This window comes from Ostrea edulis, chromosome 2, assembly GCF_947568905.1.
Source record: "Ostrea edulis chromosome 2, xbOstEdul1.1, whole genome shotgun sequence".
NCBI lineage: Eukaryota > Metazoa > Mollusca > Bivalvia > Ostreida > Ostreidae > Ostrea > Ostrea edulis.
In genome coordinates this window covers 6,591,535-6,617,383 of record NC_079165.1, presented here as the reverse complement: position 1 = coordinate 6,617,383, position 25,849 = coordinate 6,591,535, and the positions used below count along the sequence as shown (strand labels likewise).

Below are 25,849 nucleotides of genomic sequence, written 5' to 3'. Positions count from 1 at the left end.
CCCCCAACACCCTCATACAATAGTTCAGGAGATCTTCCCCAACACCCTCACACAATAGTTCAGGAGATCTTCCCCAACACTCTCACACAATAGTTCAGGAAATCTTCCCCAACACCCTCAAACAATAGTTTACGAGATCTTCCCCAACACCCTCACACAATAGTTCAGGAGATCTTCCCCAACACCCTCATACAATAGTTTACGAGATCTTCCCCAACACCCTCACACAATAGTTTACGAGATTTTCCCCCAACACCCTCATACAATAGTTCAGGAGATCTTCCCCAACACCCTCACACAATAGTTCAGGAGATCTTCCCCAACATCCTCACACAATAGTTCAGGAGATCTTCCCCAACACCCTCAAACAATAGTTCAGGAGATCTTTCCCAACACCCTCATACAATAGTTTACGAGATCTTCCCCAACACCCTCATACAATAGTTTACGAGATCTTCCCCAACACCCTCATACAATAGTTTACGAGATCTTCCCCAACACTCTCACACAATAGTTCAGGAGATCTTCCCCAACACTCTCATACAATAGTTTACGAGATCTTCCCCAACACCCTCATACAATAGTTTACGAGATCTTCCCCAACACCCTCATACAATAGTTTACGAGATCTTCCCCAACACTCTCACACAATAGTTCAGGAGATCTTCCCCAACACTCTCATACAATAGTTTACGAGATCTTCTCCAACACCCTCATACAATAGTTTACGAGATCTTCCCCAACACCCTCACACAATAGTTCAGGAGATCTTCCCTAACACCCTCATACAATAGTTCAGGAGATCTTCCCTAACACCCTCACACAATAGTTTACGAGATCTTCCCCAACACCCTCACACAATAGTTCAGGAGATCTTCCCCAACACCCTCACACAATAGTTTGTGAGATCTTCCCCAACACCCTCAAACAATAGTTTACGAGATCTTCCCCAACACTCTCACACAATAGTTCAGGAGATTTTCCCAACACTCTCACACAATAGTTTATGAGATCTTCCCCAACACCCTCACACAATAGTTCAGGAGATCTTCCCCAACACCCTCAAACAATAGTTTACGAGATCTTCCCCAACACTCTCACACAATAGTTCAGGAGATCTTCCCCAACACTCTCACACAATAGTTCAGGAGATCTTCCCCAACACTCTCACACAATAGTTCAGGAGATCTTCCACAACACTCTCACACAATAGTTCAGGAGATCTTCCACAACACCCTCACACAATAGTTCAGGAGATCTTCCACAACACCCTCACACAATAGTTCAGGAGATCTTCCACAACACTCTCACACAATAGTTCAGGAGATCTTCCACAACACCCTCACACAATAGCTCAGGAGATCTTCCACAACAACGCATGGGTGGTGGACATGATGTACAACATTTTCTCCTCCTGACTGGATTTGAGAAATTTAAAATCTTTCAAATCAATATGAAAGATATTGAAAATTATCCTATTGTAGCGGTCAGCCGGGTTCGATCGCTGGTGGCCAGTTAGCTTAGTTGGTAGAGCACCTGACTAGAGATTCAGGGGGCCCGGGTTCGAATCCCGGTCTGGTCCGTTGCATTTTCTCCCTTCCTGTTACACTATATATGATACATTGGTAATTTTGATGCCCGTCTTGGACATTGGCCATCCTGACCTCGTTGGTCATTAATTTGAATCTCATTACATATGACTATTAATTTAGTTCATACATCTAGCTATTTAGACTAGTATTGGCTTGATTCCAAATGAATATTTTTTCCTTAAAGGGACAATATCTGTAATTTTGTCATAAAAAATTTAATTTAATGAAAATTGCTCAAATTCATAGATTTCAGTAATAACACCAGTATTCCATTATTTCAAATTCTTTTTAGCCTCAAAACAGGCACATGAATATGTGATTTTGGTGATTAAATAATCATTGTCTTGCAGGACAATAATTCTTCCTTAAATATTTCTTTACACTAAAAAGCGATTATCTAACATTAGGTTCCTCATGTTTTTATACAAAATAAATGTTTTTATTAGTCATTAATATATACATGTATACTCTTAATTGCCATTGAGAGATTTTGAGTAAAAATTAGTTGCCATCACTTTCAAAGCTATATAAATACCCCTAAATTCAATCTGTGACTATTGAATAAAAATTTTACTCCACTCCACCACTCAGCTTTTTATCCCAAGCCAATTAATTTATTTACTTTGAACCACAATGTCGTAGGTTACGATAATTTCGATACAGGGCATTCATAGCAACAATGCCAAATTCACGTGCAGTGTCACGAAACATATAAATTACTGACATGCCAAATTCATGTGCAGTGCCACGGAACATATAAATTACTGACATGCCAAATTCATGTGCAGTGCCACGAAACATATAAATTACTAACATGCCAAATTCACGTGCAGTGCCACGAAACATATAAATTACTGACATGCCAAATTCACGTGCAGTGCCACGAAACATATAAATTACTGGCATGCCAAATTCACGTGCAGTGCCACGAAACATATAAATTACTGACATGCCAAATTCACGTGCAGTGCCACGAAACATATAAATTACTGACATGCAAAATTCATGTGCAGTGCCACGAAACAAAAATTACTGACATGTCAAAACGTTCAGAAGATCAATAAGGAACAACCAAAAAATGGTGACTACTCTACTGATAAATAACTGGATAATAATATCTATCTTCACATTAGAAACATGATTTAAAAAGATACCTTGGTGCCTTTGCTTGTATGTTTACTTTTCATTCTTGGCTAACAGGATTACACAAGTAGGAAGTTTCAAGTTAATTGATTACAGGTTCCTTCTTCCTTGACAAATTCAAAATGCAAAAGTCTAAATGAGATAATTTTTGAAAAATATCTGTATGTTGTGCCCTTTTAGGCGATTTCAGACACAGTTTACCCGTTAAGGTGATTTCAGACACAGATTACCCTTTTAGGTGATTTCAGACGCAAATGAACCCAAGTTCACAATCATAATGATGTATCATCAGACTGAGAAATTGTTTAGTGTTAGTCATTACCTGTATATAAGGGTATAAAGCTGTACATGTACACCCCCTGCTCATTCACTTACAACGGTGACTAAGGTGGCTCATTACACTAAAATTTTATATAATGAAAAGCAGGTTGGTTTGTTGAAACACCAAGAGAGTCAGGGAAGCTTGCATCATATTCTTTCAGAATGGTCTCTAGATGTGGTCACTTGTTTCATACTGAGTGGACAATTCGTATGTTCAAATTGATCAAATTATGTGTAACAAAACGGGGAAAAATGCAACAGGCCAGATTGAGATTCGAACCCGGACCCCCTAAATCTCCAGTCAGGTGCTCTGCCAACTGGGCTATCTGGCACGATTGAACCTGTTTCATAACCACATTCCCCCCTCCTTAAATGTCTTCACACATAGGATCTTTATACCCTGGCAAGCATTTTCACCTGTCAGTCCCAGGGGCTGGTCTATGGCACCAAATGTAACAGGAAGGGAGAAAATACAATGAACCAGACCAGAATTTGAACTCAGGCCCCTTAAATCTCTAGTCATATGTGCTCTACTAACTGAGATACCTGGCCACCAGCTATCGAACCCGTCTGACCGCTACATATGTACATGTATTGGCTGGGTTACACAGAATTAACAGTCAATGAATAAAGTAAACAGAGATGTGCATCAGCTTGTGTTCTTTCTGAATAAGGGTTGATGAAAAATACATTTCATTTCGTGGGGACTTCAGCTGCTCTTAAAGTATTAGTCCCAGACTTACCTTAAAAAATCCTTAAGACGACCCTGGATGATAACTATTAAAGCTGCACATAACCAATATACTGGATAGGGACAGGGGTATCCCCTTTCCCCTCCTCCCTTCTAATTCTTTCCTCTCTCACCTCCCCCAGCCCCCTCCCCTTGTCTCTGCTTCCTTATTACCCTGTCCACCCACCTATATATTCTAGATGAGTGTCACACAGTTTTTTTTTAGCAATTGAAGGTTCACAGTCCTGCAGTGAGATTCTACACGTCCATGTGATCTTGAGTGAATAGATAGATATTTATAATGCACTTAAAAGTTTATTTACCTAAGCAAGCGACAAAGTTACTCCAAATCTACTGTTCCCTTAGTTAGTTTCAACTGTTTAAAGTTTTAAAGTCTCTATTAAATAACTTACATCGTAAAATAATTGAAATGTACATCTACAGTGTCTACCAGTGAGATCAATGTGATTTGTTAATTTACAGCCCATTCAATAACTTGTATAGGGACGTCTCCAGCAGCAGGTAAAATGTCACTAATCCTAGATCTTGGTATGGCGCTCATGGTCAAAGCAGTTAGTGTTCATAACCTAGAAATTCTGCTTATAAGGTCATATCAAAATAGAGGAGCATAATTGGTGAGGAGCATTTGAAATATGCCAAGGTAGAAATGAGCAAATCAGCAAAACTGAGGAACAGTCCATTTCAAATATGCTGAGGTCATCTTAAATTGTAGAAATGAGCAAATCAGTAAAACCTGGTGCATTGCCAGGGTGAGTCAAACGAGGGCTGCAACAATTCACCGAAATATCGATACTGTTTAATATAAACGCCCGACTATAAATGTTCGATTCACTGCCACGATTTTCGGTTTGATACGCTTATTACAAGCGGGTTCAGTAAAATACATCAGGTTCGGCCTGTACTTATTATTTTTACTTGCATGAGGGACAAAATAACTTTCAGACTGTTGTTTACCTTGAGTTTGACGAAAATAATAATGAACTTTATCAGTTTAAACTACAGAGCCAACATGCATTTTATCGTTTGGCAGTTTGGAAACATTTTGCTTTTAAAATTAAGATTTTGAATCATGGTAATTAAATTTTTCTTCCAAGTTATTTTTGGCTTAATCAGTAAATTGTATCGTATTGAAAGTATATTGAATCGTGGAATATTAAAGTATTACAATATGTATTGTATCGTGAAGGGGGTGTATCGTTTCAGTCCCAAGTCAAACAAAACTGGAGGTTACTGTAATTACTAAATATTCAGGGGGTTCATTGACCATTTAGAGTAGTCAAGCAGGGTTTTCAAGCACTAGTCTGTACGGGCTTGTGCCTATTGTTCTTCACTAGTCCGAAAAGTATTTCAATAGTACGTCTATGATATCTATCTTCATACAAAATGACAAATTCATTTAATGATTTTTATCCAATGATATCAATTCAAAGAATTCACTGCTATAAACTATTTAGTTTCAAACATCATCAGACAATAACCTCGTAGAGGCCAGTGTAATTCCTTTTATGAACCTCTACTTTTGGAAGGTTGATCAGCATGTCATTGTAATAAACGCAAACGCTTAACTATGCAGGTATTTCACCATAGGTTCAAACATTTTAGAGACCAAGACAAATTTGCTATACTCAAGATTGATATCTGGATAGTGCCATAAGAGTTTACTAGTACATGTTTTTTACTAGTCTCGGACTGATGGACAAGAGGTATTTTTCCAAACCCTACAGTGGCTTTTACCCCATCAATTGGGAATTTCATGTTGAAAAATACGTGGCAAATTGGGAAAATGATGGTGACACAAATTATATCTGTCTACGAGATAACAAAAAATACCTTTCCATATATTCCTTCACACTCAAGTTTAGAAATAGAAATCAAGAAAACTTGCCCCTGTCATGGCAATCTAATTATGCGAGTACGCGAGCGGATCTAACATCTAGTTTTAATTAGATTGCTGTCATGGGGACATGGTATACATAAGCCATGTACATTATATGTAGCTAATAGCGAGTGGAACATCCAAATACTGAATATTGGGTAATTTTGGTGATTGGAATATTTTAGCAGGTTTTTCTACAAGAAGTAATTTGAAATCTTAATTAGCACTTTGTTTTAATTGCCAATTTGACGCAATTTCATTTCAGAAGTGTACTATTATATATGACATTTTGGAGCTTTTAATTTTGGCAAATCTTCATCCACCAAAAAATCACACATTTCCAGTGCATCAAAATTACCCAATATAAAGTAATTAGGGAAAGGTCCCGAGGTTTCCACTCCAGTCAACACTTTACAATCGTCTACAAATTGACACCCAACAAAATAGCAAATATACTGTTACAAGAGTCTGGGTGAGAACTGAGATTTGCAGGGTGGGAAACTCTTGAAAACAAGATGACTGCGTTTGTGAAACACTGACACCTCCATAAGGCAGCAAAGTAATTCTAGTACCCAAAAGGTCTTGTCACAAGGAATATGCATGTGAAATGTGAAAGGTCCAATATCAACCATTCAAAAGTTCTGAAGAAGATTAAAAGGTTTTTTTAAACGTAGGTCAAACTCCAAGGTCAAAGTCACAAGGTCAAATAAAAAGGAATACATATGTGAAACATGAAATTTCAATCACCAGCCATTCAAGACTTATGGCCAAGGTTCAAGTTTTTGCTTACAGAGACCAAAGACTGTTAATTCGGCATCCAAACACTCCACTTCACTTGCAGTATGAAGAGTTCCCTTAAGGGGAGATAAATTGCGCATTTACAAGAGTTACTTCTCTTTCCATGTTACATACAAGTACATGTAAACTAACATTAACCATACTTTCCCTTTTTAAGGCTTATTTGAAGCTAACCAAAATAGAAAAGTTCAGAATTAATTAAATTTTGTCTAGTTTTAAAATTAATAGTAACATTGTCACTTTAAAATACAAGGACTGGAAGCATCAGTCCTCTTTGCAGCATCTTCAAGATACACAAACCATTTGTCAGGCAGTTTTGCTAACTGCCCCCCCCCCCCAGAATACCACTGAATTTTCTGCACTTCCCCTTGCATGACTGATTCTGTCAAAAGCTACAATATCAATTTCAAATGTCTTTGTCTTCCACAAGTTTTAATAGCAGAATGCACAGAAACTATGACACTTTCATTGTCCACAAAAAAATTAATATTGATGGATTTGCTGAGGAGTCCTAAACATTTCCTCCAACATGTGTCGACAGTAAAAACTTGCCTCTATTCCTTCCTGTTAGCTAAACGTGTCTACTGCTAGAGTGGAGTGGACCACTCTCCGTATCTTTTTAGCCTGCCACAAAAGGGGACAGAATTTTCCTTGTTTGTCCATAATCCAGATTATGATTTCTCGGGTACTTCCTAACTCCTTCGGTAAGATTTCCTAGGTATGCATCAGTAAATGTCATAATCCTCAATGAGGTGAGGTCTTAGATGCTGGGAATCTCAAACCACTTTTAAGTCTTTAAGCCTGTTAATGGTTTTTGCTGCTCTGGTTAAATCTGCTATGGTTCCAGTTCTCAGCTTAGTGCTCATGTCTATCATTTCAAATGCAAGGTCTGGTCTTGATCTCTGCACTGCCCAATTGATCTGCCCTATGATCTGTCTGTATGCTGTCTGTTCTTCACCATTCAGCTGAGTTTTCTTCTCTCCGAGTGTCAATCTCTACACTTTGTAATTTTTCCATGTAATTGGTGTGATCCAATAATATCCCCTCTTGATCTTGCTTGACATAAACATAGAAGCCAATGTACTGAAATTGGCATTCAGCTACTTTTCCTGCAGAAAATCTCTCTCGAAACTTAAAGATCTCGCTCTCGAAAACTTCATCCCCAGCATGGAGAAAATCATCAACATGAGAGCAGAAAATTCCATGAAGCTTTCTGTTATTTCTACAACAGAATATAGAGCTGGGTCTGCATTGCTCAAAAACTAAGTTTATCAAGTTCTTTTCTGACACTTAACTGTCTCGAACCATCTTTTAGTCTATATAAGCAGTGTTTCAATTTCCAGATCATCCCAACAGGTGTGATGCTTTCTTTTGGTTGTTGAAGATAAACACCTCTGTCAAGTATTTTTCCTTGCAAAAACGCTGACTTTATGTCTGTGATTTTGACATCCCATGATTTGCTTGTTGTTATGGTAAAAATAATATCTTGAGATCACCTTTTCCAACTGGTGTCTCTAAGGAGATACAAAATTCTTCCTCAAATTCACTGCTACAAATCTTGCTCTTACTTGTCCTTCTTTTGAAGTGAGGCCATCATTAAAAATATTTTTGTTTGATGTACTCCGACCCACATTTTTCAAGTCGGGTAGGTAGGTCGGTATTTTTTTATGTATACTTTTTTTTGTTTTGAAAATCAGATTTACAAATTTTCTTATGTTTTCATTAAACACATAACGCTGCCAGACAGAATAGAGTTTAGAACAATCATTTTGTGCACATTGTATATAATACACGTAAATCTTCCAATGTCTCCTGAAATTTACTCAGGATGTTTTGCATTCGTCACGGATGAGGACCTCTACAGTTGTTAATAAATATGTAAATTATTAAACACCCCTTTTTATTACCACCGGTCGATTCCGACATTCATAATAACAACCACTTGAACACTTTAATTAATGTGATCCATGAATATCCAAGTGAACTGCATGATGACAGCAATTTACAATAAGTTTTAATATTACCCAATATGATTTTAATGCCGACTCCCCCGCATCATTCAAATTGTTGCGACGATCGTGTTCCATTCGTGTGTCTCAGTTTAAGAGCAAAGTAAAAGTGCCGTTCACCTATTAAATCATCATAATATTTAAATAATCCCATATCAAAATAATATGCGTGCCTTTTCAGAAATATAGACCATCAACATAAACGCCGACTTGTGGTCCGCCATAATTTTGGTGCGCTATCCCACGTGATATTTTATTTAAATAACATGACTTTCAAACTTTTGTACATAAATACGATCAGGCCTCGACGGGGGAGTTCGTAGCTCCTTGTTCTATCTTGTTGGTAGATAATGTGGTAATTTGGAGCTGTGATGCGGTATATATGATCGTTCACATAGAAAAGTGTTTGAAAAGTCCCCGGATTAACAAATGGTCATTATCAAAGTGAAAGTAGAACCGAAAGAAGCCCTAAGGACGTTTGATAACAAGAATTCTGTAAAACAATTAGTCCAAATAAAAAAAAAAATAGCATCAAGTTTCATACTAATTCGAAGAATGTTTACTTTCCAGGGAGCAAATAAAAAAAAATTAAAATTTCCAAGTGCGGAAAAATTGATCGGGTCGGGGCAAATTTCACGGGTCGGTCGGAGTACATCAAACAAATCAATTTTTATTTTAAGCCTGATGACCCATCTTGTTGATAATTTATTCTGTCCTTCATCTTCAGGGTACAAGTCAGAGGTTTAGAGTTTTTCTAGTTCATTTTGTTTTGTTAGGGCTGTTCTCACAACTTGTATTTTCATATGTTGCAGAATACACACTTTCATCATTTCGGTTGATTCTTTTCCAAGGGAGCCGTAACTTAGGTCTAGGCGTTTTTCTTCTTTGCGTTCAATATCTTAATTATACCCATTTTTGTTATCTCCCTTAGCTTGTGCCTGCCCTGCCAAAGATTGTTGCCTTTCTCAAGTTACCCATCTTGTACTGAATGCTGTCATCATTGTATTTTAGTGTAATATTGCTTTTTATTATATACCCATCAATGTTTCGTTCTTTGATACTGTGGATTTCACAGCGTGTGATCCGGTTTTCCGGATCACCACACTGTGGTTTTCTGGTTCCGTATTAGTATCCTCTGAAACTGATGCCGTCACAATGCAACAACGCAACGTTATTTGTGGAAAATGTGGACCGCGTCACAAAACGAAACTGCGTACACAAAACATAATTTCATGGTATGTCTGTGTTCTTGATAATTTTGATTACATTTATTTTCTTATAAATGTGAATTTAAAATGCATAAGGGGTTATCATTACTACAGTAACTTGATCCGAAGAGTTGAAGAGTTGGATCCCATGGAGTTGACAGGCGCAGATCATTATCTAAGTTCAGCTTCATGCCTGTAGTTTTATAGCTGTTCTTGACAACAGTAATGGAATGTCTGAATCAACAACGTCAGTACTTTATATCATTACATTTTCCCAAGCTATACCAGCTAAAATTGTATATTCTCCATCAGATTTAAGAAGAGTTCCTCCTCCAAACTTCTCCTGCTCTCCGTTTTCTTAATTCTATTCTTGTCTAGTTTATCAAGCGAATTGATGTACATGTTGATCCATGTACTTCACACGCTGTACTGCTGCTGGTACTCTCTAGAATTGCACAATTCTTGGAATCCATTGATCCCAAAGTGTCTTATTTCCTCTAGTTGGTTTCCTGTAAACAGCATAAAGTCTTTTCTTCAGTTGAACACGTGTTTACTTTTGCCGTGTTTTCCCAACTGTGAGGACACACTGCCATCACATGTCTGAATGACCCACAAGATTTGCATGTACTTCCATCTGGTCCTGATGGATTCACACTCTTTTTAATGCCTGAATTACCTGTACGTAATTGCCACCTTGCTGACGATTTGAACCTCTACTCTTCTTCCACTTCCCCTGTTAAATTTCTTACCCATCATTGACATTCCCGCATATCCAGCTGCCATCAGTGCTTCCTCATTCTCTGCCAGGAATGCCGGTGCAAGTTTAATGGATATTGATGTAGTGGGTGCATTTCCACAAGTTTCACTTTTGAATTTTTTCAGGGATTTCTTAATTAACTTCTTCATAAAGAGTTTCTTTTTTCTAAAATTCCATTCCAGTTAGGACAATCATTCTTTCTTCTTTGCTTATCAGTGATCTTCTGAATAACTTGAAGGTTAAAATTTCACAGGCAACTTAGTATTTTTCGAATTTCCTGTATTTGACATCAAATCATTAATAGACTGTCCATCAGACCTTTAAATGTCTTGAAATTTCTCTAATCCATCTGCTACAGTCATTTTTGGCTAAATGTTTGTCCAAATATTCAATCAAGGTATTCAGACCAGTGTCAATGACTTCCTCAACATCCTCCAATTCAGCTGATCAAACACTTTTTCTCATAGTCAGACTTGGATTTCTCAAAAAACCATCAAACTTATATTTGAGTCTTCTTTTAATTGAGCAGTCAAAATTTGTGTAAAATCTCAGACTTTAATCCAAGTTTTGACTTAAGTTTCTTTCAAGAAATCTAGGTCAGGACTCATGACATTATTTTCAGAAAGAGACAAACATAGAAGCAACTCCATCTACTCAGGCATGCTAAAGGTTCATGGTGAGATACTTCGGACTTGGTGCCACTGAAGTATATACAGGACGTCTACTTAACCGAGGCTCTAACTTGGAGTATAGTAACAATTCCGTTTCTTGTCTAACTCCATGACCTCTTTTTTGGAGTATAGTAGCAATTCCGTTTCTTGTCCAACTCCATGACCTCTTTCCATGCTAACAATTCTTGCTTGTACAATTCATATTAGTTCTCACTTTAGGGTCATAAGGGGAATGGCGATTTAAAACTACACCCTACTACATATGTTAATTGACATTATTACATTAATTTATTTCACCAAGTTTGCACTTCTAATAATTTCTTTCAACCACGGTCTGCTACCATTGTTAGACCATGCCTTTATTCAACATTCGAACACTATATATGACTTACATTTCGTACAATATGAAGAGCTCCCTTAAAGGGAGATAAATTATGCATTTACAAGAGTTATTTCTCTTCCCATGTACATTAAGTATGTAAAGTAACTATATATGCCTTCAAATCTCAGATTACAGTTTCAGGTATCACAGTCTTTAGAACACCTGCCTGGTTAGCGGTATTTCAATCGCAGTAGAGTCAATCCTTTCCTTGCCCATGCATAAAAAATCGTAAGGTTAATGATGGTATTTGGAAATTTTTCACTTAAGGACGTACTCTACATCGTCATAATGGCTGACTTCCTTTTAAAACATGAATGAAAATATTTAACCATTGCCTAAGTGAGTAGCTCAGTAGGTTAGCACATCGACTGCTGAACTGTAGATCGCAGGTTAAAGACCAGCAGGGGTTTTAAATTTTTTGCCAATTAATTTCTACTAAAACTGCAATTTTTGGCTAAATAAAGTAAATTTGAAAGTTTTCCATTCAAAACATTGTAAGTATCCTCCACTTTTTTGTACATATCAAATTTCTCTGGTGTAGTATTTCTCCTTAAATTTTAGGAAAATAATAGTCGGTTTTCAACTGGTGATGGGGTCTTTTTACCAGATTTGTGTAAATAGCCTCTGGTGATACTGAAGGTATTTGAGCTACTTCAGCTCCAAGAAAATTTTTATGAGAGCCACTGGTATTATTTAAGCAATGAATGATTATTTTTTGAAAGATGTAGTCTCATTGTTGCAACGGTGTGTGCATACAAATGCACGTTAGCGCGTTATGAAAATTTGTTTGCCCACACCATTTCAGTTATATGACTATACATACATCTTTCAAAAAATAATAATTCATTGCTTATATTTACATTTCTGAAACCTTTTTTAATGTGTACATTTAAATTTTTCATTTATAGATCTTAAATCTCCCATGTAAATTTCTTTGGGTAAGCAGCGATTAACAGAACTGCCATGGAAAGCAAAATGTGATGTCATAACGTAAAAGAAAAGAGTGCACACTGCTGAAAAAATTTAATAGTCCAATTCTTTAATTGATTTTCAATTAACTATCATAAATATCAGCTTATTAACAAAGTTGCACAATCTCTACTGGGTTTAATCTGTTCATATCTTTTCAAATCTATCTAATTGTAAACAGCTTAGTCACAATTAAGGTACTAGTTGGCCATGTTGTCACTTTGAGAAATTGAAAGTACAATTACTGAAAGAAGAATTGTTAAAAAATCCCACACTTGGATGAATTTCTTGCGTTTGTGTGGTGATATTAACCACATTAGAGGTGATATTAACTTCTCTGGCATCGAATGAGGTGCTGCGCTTGTATTGTCCTAGCTGCAATAATGTAGCCCTCTCTGATTTTTTTTGGGGGGGGGGGGGGGGGGGGGGAGAGGGCTACAACTCCTTAGGATCTCCGTAATGGTGCAAATGCGGGAGTGATTCACTCCCGCAACATTTGCGCTCATTCTAAACATTTCCTGACTTTCTTTACGTAAATAAAATGATATTCTATGTTTCTTAGTCAATATATAAATTTACAACCTGCAACTTTAGATTTGTGAGGCTCTATTCTACCGTTTTCAACAATTTTGATAAATTCCAATTTCTCGATTCATATTTGTGCGCCATGTTTGATGTACTGAAGTTTCAACTTCCGGTTGTCAAGTCATTTGCATATGCCATATAAGGTAGTATTTACATCAATGGACAAGTATGGAGGCGAAAGCCATTTCGTCGGTATTGAAAAGGTTTGAATTTAATATCAAGTTAAACACCGAACAGCAGAGTGTAAATTCTTTCTGCAACAATATGATTTTCCTTTCTTTGTCGAAGTGGCTCGAGTAACTACATTTTCGCGCTGATTGTCAATGTTTAGGCTTTTCATTAGATCCACCTACGAGATCTCGCGATAACAAGCATGGCGGAGCAGATGAAGAATTTTGCGCTGTACATTATATTTAATGAAAAACACCTTTATTAGACATGCCTGAGCACAAAGTTGGTACTCCTTTTGGTGTAAACAACATTTGGGACTAATACACAGAGTTCATTATCGGTTATTCATAAAATTATTTTGCACCATTACGGAGATCCTATGGAATTGTAGCCCTATCCCGAAAACGTCAGAATAAAAAAAAAATTGGATAGGGCTACATTATTGCAGCTAGTATTGTCCGAGACTGGAATGGACAACTAAGCTTTGTTTTTGTTCTGCACACGTACGTGCGGCCGAGCACAGGAACTGGTAATTTTGTCTGGAATATTGTTGGGGATCTATAATACCATACCACCCCCTAATAAGAGGTAATAATAATTTTATTAGGAGGTGGTATGGTATAGACCCCTACTATTATTTTTACAAAATCACTGATTCCTGTGGGACAAGATGCTAAATCTAGATGTACACTACATCCTTGACAGCTGTGTTCATATGCCTAACATATTTATAGTGAATTGGTCTTTGTATTTATAAGCTAATATCCTTCAACATTCTCTAATGCATTTCATCACAGGATTAAAGAGTAAATGTAAATATACCCTTCTTTAGTCAGTAATATCAATGTATTTTACTCAATAAAAGTACTGATCTATCAACTTAACATAAAAATCTATATAAATATTACAAAATATGTTAAAATATACAGCTTTAAGACAAAAAATGTTAAAATATATTAGCTTCAAGACAAAACATGTTAAAATATTTTTAGCATAAATGATTCTAAACTTTGTTGTTTGTTACCAATGGGGATATGAAAACAAAGGAAGCTGAACTAGTAATTTCTGCAGAATGGACTTTGCTTTATACAAATTACCCTGCACTTCCATTGCTTATATACACCCCCATAAAACAAACAAGCTCCACATTTATTCCTTAAATACCAATTATACAGATTATCTGGGCGATCCATCTATTGTTTATAAACCAATATTACTAACAATCTACACATTTATTCCTTTTGAATCAAATGTAAATGCCGCTTAAATGGTGGTTACAATCCAAACTTTTGTTTTTGAGCAATCACAAAAATAAATCTTCCAAAAGCAATTAAATCAATTATATTATAGTTAATCTAAATATCCCCATTTCAAATCCACCATGGATGGTCAGATGAATCAGTACAATAGGAATTAAACACCACCTGAATTCCGGTGCTTCAGTGCAAAGCAGATAAGGACACCCAATACCCTACACTCCCAATTTACCAGGCCCAGACAAAGGGTCTGGGGGGCTCTGTGTTTCACATCCGTCTTTTTAATGACAAAGAATCTTATCTCAATTCAATTGTTACAGTGGGTTGAGTCCTATATTGGGGACTTTTGCACATTTTTTTATTTTAATTTTTAGTTAGCAAATTTTGAATAGTCAAAGTTTTTTGGGTTTTTTTTTTTTGGCTACATTTAACCAACATGGACACCCTATCCTTTAGTGGATAATTTCATCAGTACGAGTTTATCAGTTTATCTCCGGATAAAAAGAACATTTTCAACTTAATGAATCACGCCTTGTTTTAAACATAAATTATTTTAATTTCACTAGAAGTACAAAGTGAAGATTCAGCCATTATTTCAGCGACTTTCCTTCGAAGACAGTTTAGCAGAGCTCTAAAATTAAAATAAGTGATTGTTACGGCGCCAGTTGTCATCTCCTAATTAACACACCATTTGTCCCTCATAGAGAAGAGTAACAGATATCATAAATATTAGTGACCTATATCTTTCCTGATGAGTAATTAAATTCACGAACAAAATTCATTGTGGATTTACTACGATTAATGCATTAATGCATTCGTTAAGGGTGAAGGTCAAAGGGTACAGCTTTGGCTTGTACTTCTTGGGTGTCAATCGATAATATATTCTTTTTAATAAAAGAAAAGAAAAAGAAATCACACCGTAGTAAAGAAATATGTAAATTTACAAACCTCTTTTTCCTTGAAATATTCCAATTCACTTTTGTTGTCGGTATTACTCATCGTTTCCTTGTTCTGAGGAGCGGGATAATGCACGTGTTCTTCCCTGTACACGAACAAAAATAATGAAAAATCGATGCTTGTTGTGCGCGAGTATTTTTGAAAAAGAACAGGTCTGGTCAAAAATATTTCCTGCACATACTGTGATTTTTTTTTATATATATATATAAAATGTATTCCAGATGAAAAATCTCTACGATATCAATTCAAATTTGTTTAAAATGGATAAATCTACGAAATTTTATTATGCTCACTTTTGCCAAACAAAGAAGCCGTACTATTCTGCCCAGAAAGGAACTGGTTTGAACCGGAATAAAACTGCTTTGCAACGAAAAGCAAACGCACGTGTTATCCTTTTGAGTATGAAAATTTGAGAGCGTTTCACATCCATATAACCAACGATCAATAACAAGCTGACCATTGCGATTTATATTGGCCAATAAATCAGCACCGTGTTCGTGTATTATAAATTACAGTCTTATTGCTGAATATTGAGGTAGCAAGTTAATGCATTGTGATATTTTGAATTTATCAAAACACCATTTAGGTTAAACAATATTTATTCGTACATAATTTGATAATTAACGTTTACAAACAATGTCTTATACATGTAACAGATTGAGAAATATATTGATCTAGTTCATAATTTCAGATGAAACGTGATTTAAATGTCAGGAGAGGGGGGGGGGGGTGAGAGAGAGAGAGAGGGGGGGGGGGGGGGGGGGGGGAGGAGAGAGGAGAGATTCATTGCAGACAATTTTTAAGGGTTATCTCCCCTTGCTCAGAAAATGTATGGTTTTCTTCATAGATTATGATAAACAATTATTTTATAGATCTTTTCACCCAAACGAGCTATCTCGCAAAATTGCCCATATAGGAAAACACATTTTAAATTGATATTAGTTCTTGTTTTTTTTTGGTGTGTTTTTTTCTCTACGTTCAGGCCCATAAATGGAAGTAAATTTAGGATGTTTATTACTTACGCTGTACTTGACCTTTTATGGACATGATGATATCACTCGGGTCATTGACAATTACATTCCCATACTAAACTTGACCTGTTTATAGTGTTCTCTGAAATTCTAGTGGTTGGCTACATAGTAATGTAGTTAATATCTTTCTAAATACGACGCCTCATCATGCCCTTCTGGTGGAGATGGTGGTTGGTGAAATTGGCTGGTACAGTGTAGTTGGTTGGTTTTCCGCCAAAGTTGATGATAAATGTAGACCATTAAATATTCAAGGTACCAGTGGAGGATCCAGAAAAAAATTCAAAGGGGAGATCGGGGGAGTGCGACTCAATGTGTCCTTTTTTTTTCTGCTTATGGTAGGGGATTGAAGACCCTTCAAATTGGTAAACAATTACATTTCTTTAACAATTCAAGTAAAAATTCAACCAAACAGGGGTAGCAAACCCCGTACGTCATCCCCTCTACACCTAGATCCGCCACTGAAGTACTGTGTTTCAGAGTCACGCACCGTAACAAGGACAGGACTTTGCTCTTTCACACAGGTCTTTCAGTAAATATTTGGCGGGCCTTCTGTTGCCTTGGCTTAATGAGTGTGTGTGTATGTTGCCCTGCCCCCTCCTTGCATTAACAATACTGTTGGGATACAATACTCTTTGTCACGTCTTCAACTTCTCTTCTCATTTAAAATTAGCATATTGCATGTTCACCCTCGTGTTCTTGATTCACCTGCCTTATTTTCCAGTTGACTGATTAAGTCTTTAAGATTACTACATAGTGTATACAACAAATTAAAATACTGTAGAAGTACTTTTTTCTGCGCGGTATTAATTTACGCTATGTACGTGGTCACAAATTTTCCGCTTAAGTGGCAATCTAAGAAATCCGCCCAATTTTCTACCCGCGGAATAAACAGGAAAAGTACGTTTACAGTATTCTAGGTGTAAGTTACAGAAATTTTCACTCATATTGAGAAGTCCAGGGGCCAGAATTTTTTTAATTTTTCTTTTTTCTTTTTTTTTCTTTTTTTGCTTTGCATGAAAGCTTAATTTTTGACATTGTGTAGATTCAACTTTGTTAAAACCATGGTTCCCTGGGGTATGGTGGGGAAAATTTTACATGCAAATATATAGGGAAGATCTTCGGAAGAACCACTGGTCCAGAAAAGTTGAAATTCACATGAATAGAAGCTATTCCTGACATTGTGTAGATTCAAGTTTGTTCAAATCATGGTCCTCAGCGGGTAGAGTGGGGTTATAATAGAGGGTCAAGGTGCAGGCAACAGTCTCGTTTAAAGTCAGGATTTCGAAAATTCTATGGACGTTTTAACGATCTAGTTTGCCAATACAATCTATCATTGGGTCAAATGCTGTCTGACGTGTTTTATATCGATTGGTAGGCCGTTCTTGGCACACCAATTTTGACTACGGATAACTCCGTTTACCTGACCAAGATATAGGGCTCACAGCGAATATGACCGGTCGACAGGGGATGTTTAGTTCTAGTCACCTGATCCCACCTCTGGTGTGTCCAGGGGTTCGTGTTTGCCCAACTCTCTATTTTGTATTGCTTATGGGAGTTATTAGATTGATCACCGTTCGTTATCTTCACCTTTCATGCATATATGTATATATATATATATATATATATATATATATATATATATATATATTAGGGAATATCTTTTAAAAATCTCCTTCTAAAGAACCACAATCCAATATAAAAGTTGTAATTTACATGACAACTTCCTGACACTCAGTAAATTTAAGTTTGTTAAAACCATGGTCCCCGGGGTAGGTAGGGTTGGGCCACGATGGAGGATCAAAGTTTTACATACGAGTCATATATACAAACATCCCAGGTAGTGCAGGTTAAGGTTTGTTCATATTGTGGCTCCTGGAATTAGGGTGGGACTATATTAGAGAATGAAAGTTTTCCTTGGGAAAATATAGAAAAAGAAATAATCATCTTCTCGAGATCGAGAACAGCGGGGCCGTTAGTAATATTGATATCCAAGCATCTCTACTGCAGATTCTAGTTTATTCAAATCATGGTCCCTAGGGGTAGGTTCGGGCCACATTAGGGGATAAATGTTTAATTTATAGGGAGACATCTTTAAAAAAATCGTCATCCCAACAACAGCATAACCATAATTAGTCATATTGGTTGAGAAGTATCTGTAGGTAGTTCAAATTCAGGGGTCCCAGGGGTTGGGTGGGGGCGACAATTGATTAAAGTTTTAAATGGGGATGTGCAGGAAATTAATCAAAACAAAGACCTGTCAAGAGGAGCAGGGCTACACTAAATCATACCCAAATGCAAATGTTCTTAGGCTAAGTTATGTGGATTCAATGTGTTTTTTTATACCCCTGTGACTTAAGTTTGGGGGGGGGGTGTTATTATTTTTGTCCTGGCTGTCTGTTTGTCTGAATTTGAATGGTAAGTAATGGGGCTCTCGTATTTCATATGTGCATTTTTTGTAACAAGGCCTTTTTATGGCAAAAAAGTTCCTAACCTTTTGATCTTGACCTTAGAGTCTAACCTAAATTTTTGAATGTATCCTGAACTATTAATGGCAATGCTTTTACACTTTGTATTTAGATATTTTATGGCAAATCCTTTCATTTAATTATTTGATCGTTGACCTTGACTTTCTCCAGAACATCAAGGTAAAGCTAGTGATATTGGTATTGAGGTACCCTCATGCTATGTGATCCCAAGTTCGGTTATGTCGGGACTCTTTGGTGCTAGGTTGATGCCACAAAATGGGGTCAACATTTTCCTGAGAATAAAGATTTTTGTTGTTGAATCTTTAAAAAACCACAGCAGTTGAACAACAACAGGGCTAAAGGTAACTCAGGTGAGCGATGTGGCTCATAGCCCCCATTTTAAAGGTCCAAGGACACAAGGTCTCATCTAGTGATGCATGGTTTATGAATATTAGATACTGGTTTCAAGCGCTTTAGCATGACACTAAATATGTACAGTGTAGAGTTTTAATAAACTTGTGGATGACCCATTTTGTTTGTGAGGTCGGAAGGTCGAGGGTTCAGGTCAACATACCATATTTTCTGAGAAATTACTGTCGGATGATATTTGAAATACTCTTTCTTAAGCTTTTGTCACACTGCCACGATTAAGAGATACGATTACCTACGAATTCAACCGTCGAGGCAAATCGGGGTTCATAGGGTACGTGACTATCATTGTTGTAGGATATCTTCTCCATTCGTGTGTAAACGTAGCAAATTGCCAAACGCGGCATTTGGTGTAAGCATGCTCATGAAAAAATTCATCATTTAGAATTGAAGAGTTCGAAAGAATATACTAGGATTATTGTCAGTGTAAGGCCGTTTATTACATCCTGGTTTTGACTGAGGATTACTCCGTTTACCAGAACGATATATAGGGCTCACGGCGGGTGTGACCGGTCATCAGGGCATATTTACTCTTCCAAGGCACCTGATCCCACCTCTGGTATGTCCGGGGGTCCGTGTTTGTCCTATTTGTATATTCTATATAGGAATTATGATGAGATTGATCACTCTTCGTTATCTTCGCTTTTTCATAGAACTCAGAAAAGTGGGGGTAATAGATTGAATGTTTTTTTTATTATTGGCCAAAATACTAAATTTTCATACAAATGGTTTGGGGTAAATTGATAACAACGTTTTCCCCATGAAATGGTGCTGATCTAGTAAACAGAAATTAAGGTTATGGAAAGAAGATGTGCTTTTAATGCCTAATAAAAATTGTAAGTTCCTGGTATGAACTCAAATAAACGATAATTGAAAATATTGTGGGGTTTTTTTTATATCAAGGTCATCCCAGGTGTCACATTCAAATTGCATAATAGTCCTGCAGAGAAGAGTCCAAGCAGATCTATATTTAGTTGAAAACACGGTGGGACATTTTCCCAGAATATTATAGGTATTATTAGGTAATCATCATTTTTCCGGGTCTGGCGGCTACGTAGTGCTAGGTAGTGCTATGATACTGAACGAACATCTAGGATAGACCTACATAGGGATAACAAGGTTTAATTCATACAGCGCGTTCAATAGACCAAGATATCTAGCCTAGCAGCTAGGCTAGCCGCTACAATCTCGAACGCAACCCAGCTAATAAATAGCAAATCACGTGACTCACTTGTGCTCGTGGTGTCGCTTCGCGAAAATAGTAGTAATAGTTTTGACAGAATAGTGCACTCATAAACCGAAGGCAAATGCACTATGAAAGGTGAAGATAACGAACAGTGATCAATCTCATAACTCCTATAAGCAATACAGAATAGAGAGTTGGGCAAACACAGACCCCTGGATATTCTAGGGGAGGGATCAGGTGCCTAGAAGAAGTAAGCATCCCCTGTCGATCGGTCAAACCTGCTGTAAGCCCTGTATCTTGATGAGGTAAACGTAGTTATCCGTAGTCAAAACCATTGTGCCAAGAACGGCGTGCACCGGGACACTCTGTGGAAGATCACGAAACACTACAACATACCAGACAAATCCATCAGATTGGTTCAGTGCTAACAGTAAGTGTGTAGTCATCACTGGAAGTGGAATATCAGAGTGGTTTAAGATCAAATCTGGAGTGAAACAAGGATGCAACATGTCGGGATTCTTGTTCTTACTAGTCATTGACTGGATTATGAAGAAAGCAACAACTGGTGACACAACAGGCATACGATGGAACATGACATGAAAACTACACGATATTGACTATGTCGCTGACATTGCACTGCTTAAAAGTTCCAGAGAGCAAATGCAGACAAAAGCGAACAAACTAGTCAGGCATGCCAAATCAACCGGCCTCAACATCAACGCCCCAAAGACTAAAGTGATGAGAATTGATACCAACAACACTCAGGCTATTACAGCTGCAGGGGAAGAGATAGAGGATGTCACTAACTTCATCTACCTAGGAGGCACCATTAACACCAAAGGAGGTACCACAGAAGACACCAGGAGGGGAATAGGTCACGCAAGATCCATCTACAACAAACTGACAGCCATCTGGAATAACTCCCAGATTGGAAAGAAAACGAAGATAAGATTGTTCAATTCCGATGTGGTCTCAGTTCTACTTAACAACAGCGAAACATGGAAAATAACAAAGGGTGATGAGCAAGTCCTGAATACCTTCCTACACAAGACGCCAAGGAGGCCCCGAAAGGTACGAAACGAGACAGTGAGGGAAAGAGCAGGATTGGAGCCCATTAGTAGCACTGCAAGGTAAAGGAGGTGGAGGTGGATAGGGCACGTTTTGAGAATGGACAAGATCAAGCACGCTAGAAGAACACTTACGTGGACTCCAAATGGAAAGCGGAAGGGAGGTAAACCTAAAGAAACCTGGAGAAGAACAGTAGAGAGAGAAAGAAATGACACTGGATTTAAGACCTGGACAGAGGCAAGCAGGGTAGCAGAGCGAAGGACAGAGTGGAGAGGAATTGTTCACGGCCCTGTTCTCCACAGGGAGAGAAGAATATAAGTCAAGTAAGTCAAAATACCCGACATATACTTATAATCATATGTACATAAAGACATGTTGTTGAAAGATTTATATAGTATATCTATTGGATTTCTGTTGTCTTCTTTTGTCTTCACTGTTATTTGTTTAACCTTTGACAACATGTTCTGAACTTAAGACTACTTCTACTTCCCTTATTTCTACTACCGATCTTTCAAAACCACTAACTGTGTGGTCAAAATGCCCCAAAATGTCCTTCAAGTGTTGTCGCATTTTTTTCAAATTTGTAAAACTGTTTGAACAGCACTGTCTGTGGGCATAAATCACATTTCAATATAATGGTAATTCAAATACTTTTTGATTTGAAACATTAGATATGCATTCCTGTAGATGAAATATTAATCAAATTAATTAATTAAATCCAACACTATTGCACATAGAACTAGTTCTAATTGTAACGGGGACCGTTACATATGTTCCCCAAACCTCCCCCAATTAAAAAGTGATGTCCTTGTGAATCTATAGCAAAAAATCATTTTATTTTAGCCTTTAATTACATGTAGTACGTTCAATATGGTCATTTCAGTACCAAAAAATGAAAGAAAGCGTTGCACGCGCATACACGCGCACGCGTGTATGATTCCGAAATTTTGTTGATGTCGTTCAACAGGCATGTGTATCATATACCCACAGTGTGAATTTCATAACGTTTCCACCAAATACAAGGAAGTTATAGCGATTTTAAAATCGTCCAATCAGAATTCAGCACACGTGCATGCACGTGCTGAGCAGTAATTCTAACCACAGCAATTTGTAAGCAGTACCAAGACACATCTAAACCATTAATATCAATAGAATTTGATGAAAAACAAAAACGTTATCGTCCTTTAAAAATTGAACATTTAAAAAACGTTGCACGCGCATGCGCGTGTGCGTTGGCATTTTTTTGTTACACCAATATATAGATACACATATTGTCTACGTATGCTGTGAATATCATCTTATTCGCTTCATAAATAAGAGAGTTACAAACGTTTTAGTATTATCCAATCAAAATGAAGCGCACGTGCATGCGCGTGCAAATTGGTAATTTCGACCATGGAAATCAGTTAAGGGTCTCAATATCTACCTATGATATGAATTTCAAGCCATTTCAATGAACAACAAAAAAGTTAGACTGATTCCAAAGTTAGCGTACAAATTTTGTAATGCGCGTGCACGCGCATGCGTGCGCGTGCTGACAAAATAACTATTATATTTCATATGTACAAATGATATACTATCATCCTATTTAGGTTTTATATCGATTCCTTCAATATTCTGATTTTCCATTTTTTGTATCAAAATTGCAATGCACGTGCGCGCGCGTGCATGCACGTGCAGACAAAATGACTATCACTATGCACATCTACAAACGCTATACTATCATCCTGGAAAGTTTCATATCGATCCCTTTTGCAGTTTCTGAGAACACTACCGGACAAAAAAGTACCGGAGAAAAAGAATAATAATAATAATAATAATAATAATAATAAGAAACAGAGTAAAAACAATATGTTCCCAAACTTTGTTTGGGGAACATAAATATGTAGTGTGTAATGAATATTTATATAATTATCCCCATGTAGCAATCACATGTCTCGGAAGAGAAAATTAGAACTATATGATATTGTACAAAATCATATTCTAACACAATTATTCAATATTTCAGTGTTCGCGTTTAACTATTGAATAAATTACTGAAATCCAATGTTGATAGATAAGGAAATTTAATTGTGATATTGGAGAGTTTGTTATTTCATTGGTGAATATAATTATCAAAAATGAATGATAACGCAATTTAAAAAAAAATAGAAGTTAGGGTGTTGAATATATGTCTGATAAATGTCTGACAGACAAATACTGCAACAGTAAAGAAGGAAGACTCTGTGCATGCTTTATTGATTTTCATTAAGCCTTCAACAGTGTGAAGGTGCATGCTTTATTGATTTTCAGTTTGTTCATGCATGCTTTAATTACTTTACATGAAAGTGCGCTCCAGGCTGTACAATATCACAGGTGAAATGTATAAGGTTGGCCAAGCATGTGTGAAAACTGGAGATTTTCTCTCAAATTCCGTTCCAATTACTTTAGGCGTTCGTCAAGGGGATAACTTGAGTCCCTCATTATTTAAAGTATTCATGAATAATTTTCCAGCATATTCGGACGGGTGTATAGATGTTGTCTCACTTCACACACAAACTATTAATTGTTTAATGTATGCAGATACTAAGGGTATACAAGCAAGGTTCCCCGTACATGTCACCGTGAATATAAAAGTCAAGTAAGAGTCAGAGGAATCTCGGATTAGTCACAATATAAAAGCGGGGGTAAGAGTCTGAGGAATCTCGGATTAGACAATATACAAATATTCTAATATTTATATTTTCATTCATGTTTCAAAGGGAAATCAACCAATATGACTTCGTAGTATACGTCCTTCCTAGCATTCACCATACATTTTGGAGACCATGCACACGAAGTATCACTCATTGCCGGTCGGCGCATGTACAGCAGACGATTATAGCTGATGAACTCCTCGTTATCTAAACTCGGACAAGAATTTCGCTTAATTTCGCCATAACGTGGATGGGCCAAAACAATTTTTTTTATTGTTTGTCTGGAGTACAGTGTTATAATTTTCAATGACACTAATTAATGAACCTTCGCACAGCACTTAATTATGAACATGACTTTGCGTCATACGACCAATCTTTCACATCTATCTTCTCGCTCAATGGTGCCAAAATTTCCGACCATCTACAACACATCGGTATGAACAAGAGAAGATAACGAACAGTGATCAACCCCATACAGAATATAAAGTGAAGAGAAGGGCAAACACAAACCCTCGGACATATCCATCCGATTTTATAGACAGCAAGCACTTGTCAGTCTGACACTGTGTCTGCCAAGGTTTGAAAATAACATCAAAACCGTGTTAAAAAGTACCAGGAATTAGACCCTTTTTTTCTTTCATTGTTTGGTCTTTTTCCACAGAAAGGGACAAATACTGAACCAAACATGCGTGAAAAATAACTGAAAATGAGAGTGAGAATAACTTGGATGGACTAGATCGTTTCTTCTTCTAAACAATCGTGTGGTGTACTGACGCTTGATTAATGAATAGGTTTAAAGTATACACTCTTATTTCTTGGGAATTTTGTCATTATTCTCGTTAATCAACTCCACGCACCATCCTCCGATCCGAGATGTCTGGTTTGTCTATTTTGCTACAAGATAAAACTTTTAATATTTATACGTATGTATAACATACTGACTAAATATTTTGAGAGAAAAATTGACTAGAAACTGTTTATTGATTTGCATCTGTAAATTGCACTATGTTTCTCTGTAGAAATAAGATAATTGTAAAACGAATCTTGATACGAACATGAAGCCTCCATTTGCCTTATGCCAAGTTAATGGCTTAGTATCACATTACAAAAGTCTTTGGAAATCAGATGTGTTCAGTAATCCTAAAAATTAATGCTGCATGTTGATGGTGCAGTGAAAACTACTTTACTTATGTAGCGAAGTTCTATGATTTCAAAGTGACATTCTTGTTTTTAAAAAACCCTTTGGTTTGACATGCATTTTTTATTATCGTAAATCTACATCTTGGGCATAGCCATGGTTCAAGGTCATCGTAAACTGTTTCATATCAAGCAACCTGTATGCCAAATATGACGTAATTGTAAAGCTGTGGCTTAGAACCGATATGTTCTTAGCTACCAGTTTTTACCACTGACCTTGACCTTGATGCAGAATCACATCACATTGTTTCACCAAAAGCAACCTTTGTACCTTGTATGAATACCTTGCATGAACTGCTGCTTCACCACTACAAAGCTACAGCCCTGAGAAATATTTGACATAGTATCTTTT

At 36.9% G+C, this 25,849-nt stretch overlaps 1 protein-coding gene across 2 annotated transcripts in view; it reads right to left on the bottom strand.

Moving 5' to 3' along the window:
• The window catches only part of LOC125681283 (sodium- and chloride-dependent glycine transporter 1), a 58,558-nt gene extending 42,709 nt beyond the window's left edge, over positions 1-15,849 (bottom strand). The window contains exons 1-2 of one of the 2 annotated variants that reach the window (XM_048921307.2): positions 15,740-15,849; positions 15,438-15,531 (exon numbers count right to left, since the gene is read on the bottom strand). In XM_048921307.2, coding sequence (XP_048777264.1) covers positions 15,438-15,488 — 51 coding nt within the window. In that variant the 5' untranslated portion in view covers positions 15,489-15,531; positions 15,740-15,849. Of the gene's footprint in view, positions 1-15,437 lie in introns of both variants that reach the window. The other variant, XM_048921308.2, reaches the window with a different exon arrangement.
• Positions 15,850-25,849: the final 10,000 nt, after the last annotated feature.